General features: G+C 30.7%; 1 protein-coding gene across 1 annotated transcript; it reads left to right on the forward strand.

Annotated features, from left to right (window-relative positions):
* Positions 1,012-2,241, forward strand: LOC107641500 (putative F-box protein At4g22660). Its single transcript, XM_016344989.1, has one exon. The coding sequence runs from the start codon at positions 1,012-1,014 to the stop codon at positions 2,239-2,241; it is 1,230 nt and encodes a 409-aa protein (XP_016200475.1).

Genomic DNA, 3,923 nt, shown 5'->3' on the forward strand with positions numbered 1-3,923 from the left:
TATTTTCTTAATTATTTTTTATGCCCCATTTTTAATTTTATTATTCAGAAAGTGTGGCCCAGGACGTGAAAAAAAATGTTTAATGCGTCGCCGGTACTAAACGTCCATTTTTGGTGCCTAGGAATTTCGCGCATTTACTCATTGGGTTAAATAAGGATAGCAAAAAATCTAACAATATTTTTTTAAGTTTAGTAAAATACACAAATTTAATATTAATTTTAATTATTAGGTCTATATTATAGTTTGCTTGGTTGTTAAGATTTGTTAAAAAATTTGATTTAGTTCTCATTTGTTTAGTAATATTTTTAAAACTTTAAATTTAAATCAAATCTAATTTAATCTAATAAGATCAAATCTGATTTAAATTAGTTATCATATATTTATAATTTTAAATTTAAATCCAATTTAATCTAATTCAATATAATCAAATCTTATTTAAATTAAAGAAAAGATATGAGGAGCCAATATAATATTTATACATTGTGTACAATGGAGGTTTATGGGAGTATTAGAGATATAACAATTAGTGTTACCTTTTTCTATCAACTGAAACTTTTGGGAGATGAGTGGTATCATGATATGGTATTAGAGCGCTAGATCTGAAAGGTCAAGAGTTTTGTAACTCAATAGCCCATTGTACACATTGTACAAATAGTCCATTGTCTCCTTAGCAAAATTCTAAATTAAATTATCTTTATTTTATCTTATCTTTTAAGTTAGTCTTGTGGGGATCTATTTAAATATTTTGATACATTAAGTAAGGTGAGTGATTTATATTGCTTCGTTGTATAAAAAAGATTGAAAAATCTAATACTAAGATAATTCTGGGAATTAGTATCTTTTCAATTTTCATTCTTCTAATCTAAGTTATCAGGAACAGATTCTTTAAATGTCAAAAAACGTTTCTGTGACCTAAGTTGCTAACAATAAATTTTTTAGAAGTCTACAAAAATTCTTCATCTATCCTTTATACTTCGTTTCTATTTTCTTATCATTGCTTGTAGCTCAGACATGGGTGATATTGATGGATGGGCACACATTGATGAAGATTTGTTGCTAGAAATTTCAACACGGTTTTTTTCATACGATGATTATATCCAACTTGGATTGGTTTGCAAAGAATGGAGGTTGAAACTTCCAAAGATTCCCAATGCCAACAATGTTCCGTGGCTGCTAATACCTGAAGAAACAGAGAAGAATTCTTATGAAGACGAGGAGATCTATCATCTCATGCAATTACCTGTTGCAGGTCAAGAAATTCTTGATACTCACGGCCTTAAAGAGCGGGGAATCTACCATGTCATGCTGCCAAACATGCAGATGCAGAACTATGTCATCCGTGGTTCTTCTCATGGATGGTTAATTATGGTATCCTTATCTGAAGGTACCGTGCTACTGTTAAATCCATTTACAAATGTTGAGTTTGGTCTTCCTCACATCTCAACTTTTCCTAATGTAATTAAGTACGAGCCTGATAATCATGGAGATGAATACACTCTGTTGGATTTTCCAGACGAAAGTTACACCTTAGATCGAGATTCCACGCATAAAATTCAACTTTGGAAGGTTGTTATAAATTCACCTCCTGACTGCAACAATCATAATTTTATGGCGGCTGCCATATATGAATTTCAATGTCGATTAGCCTTTTACAAGCCTAATGATATGAGATGGGTAGAGTTTCCAACTAGAGATACCGAGTTTGAAGATGTTATATTTTTTGGAGAGAAGATATATGCAGTAAACCGTGATGGCCAGTTATATGAATTTGATACAAAGACAAAATCAGGGCGGCTTGAGGGAGGAATCCATGAAGTCAGACCTCCATCTCGACTTGACACAAGCTCTTTAACGATTAAATATCTGATTGGATGTGCCAATGGAAGTTTGTTAATGTTGGTAAGACATTTTCGCATTCCTTTGGATAGAAGAGACAGCGAATGTTATGAAACTTACAAATTCGACATCTATGAACTGAAAAAAAATGGAAAAAAATGGTCAAGAGTTTATAATTTGGGTGATTACATACTAATGATCGGATTTACTTCTTCTGTTCAAATACCGGCATCTTATCCAAAGACAGGAAATCAGATATTCTTCTCCGATAACATGATAGAGATAAAATCACGTGACTATGCTCTTGCTCAAGATCTTGGCGTCTTTAGTTTGGAAAACAGACGTTTTTATAGACTATTGTTAGATGTGAAGTTTTTTTGTCCTCCCCTTTGGTTGCTACCCTAATTCAAAGCTCTTAGCTTTTGTCCCTGGATTTTAATATATTCTTTTTCCAAGTCTTTGTTTAGATTATTTACTATTTATTTTAAATACTTGTTCTTCAAACCATTTTAGTATTATGATTTTGATTTAAAGCAATAAATACTTATAAAATATAATTATGTACATTAATGTTTATATAACTTACGTAAATTGGCCATGGATATTATGACTTGTGACATTCTCAAATTTCACATCCAAATCTCAAGAACATAAAAACCGATGATTTACCACAATACACTAACAAGTATACAGTTTCAGCATTATTGCTATACACATGAAATGTAACACAGAACAGTAAGCTCTAGAGTGAATAAACTCATCCAATTTTAACTTCTGTATTCACTGAAACCTTTACTCAATATTTCTAACTTATTACGAAAATACTAAAAATAAATTTTAACAATGTCCAAAGTGTGATGATGATCTCTTCTTTAAGATGAGACAGAAATTGAGATCACAGCATTGAGGTAAGCAAGGCACTCAGTTGGAAAGGCAAGAAAAGAATTCACCAAAAAATCATCAATTGGATCAACTTTTGCCACACCAACCAGCCTGCAATTCCCCTCTTCATCCAATTTCTTCCCTTTTCCACTTTTCATGTCACCCTTTGATTCTTCAGATGTCAACACTATCTTCAGCATTAGTGGTGGAACTTTGTAGATACTCCCAACCGAAAACAAGAACTTGGCCTTGAATCCAAAATCAACCTAACTTGTTACAAAGACAATTGTAACAGGAATGGAGGTAGTGGTAAGGATCACACTCACGCGTAATCTTCAAGAATAGGGGTAGTGGCAAGGATCACACTCACGGGTATGTATAAAATAAGTGTCATATGCTTAAAGAAGTCCTATGAGTAGAGAGGTTAATTAATTTTGAACATTATTTGTATTGATCAGCTTTACCTAATTGTAGAAAAATCTTAACATTATATTTTGTAGTATGCACCCTAAATGGGTCATATACAAGATGCAATAGCATTTCAAGTTTTCAACCTTTGTCAGGATAATTTTATATCCACAAGTTAACGAGTGTTTCCTTTGAAAAGCAAAATATAATGTCATCCACACGTTTGTTCCAAATTCTTTGGTATATAAATTTTTCATTATGTTTGAGAACATGGGAGGAATGTTAGGCTTATTGATCATGTCCAAGATATTCTCTTGATATTTATATTGCTTAATTCTTCTAAAAAGTTTAAATTTTTATTAGTTATTCATTATTTTTTATTTTTTCTCATTAGTAATAATCATAATTCATAGCTCATGACTTTTTCATATCAAATATCAAGACAAATGTATATTTTTTTAAAAATTATTAACAGTTAAAATCCTTGTCAAATGACATGTATTCGTAAATTACTATATAATTTAAAATTAACCTTATTGGTATTTGTTAGATTAATTAATGGCGTTTATATTATAAATATGCCTAAAAAAAGTTTAAAATGAATCATCAATTCCAATTTGAAAACTGATAATGAATTTCACTACAACATACAAAATAAGGGAAAAATCATAAAAATTTCATTCCTCTAATGCATTCACGGCATTTAATTATTCTTTATAAATTTAAGAGCAATTTGATAGTCACAGATATTCAACTAAATATATTATGGAAAAGTATATGGAACCAAAAGGATATCA

Source organism: Arachis ipaensis, chromosome B05 (assembly GCF_000816755.2).
Source record: "Arachis ipaensis cultivar K30076 chromosome B05, Araip1.1, whole genome shotgun sequence".
In the NCBI taxonomy this organism is placed as follows: Eukaryota; Viridiplantae; Streptophyta; class Magnoliopsida; order Fabales; family Fabaceae; genus Arachis; species Arachis ipaensis.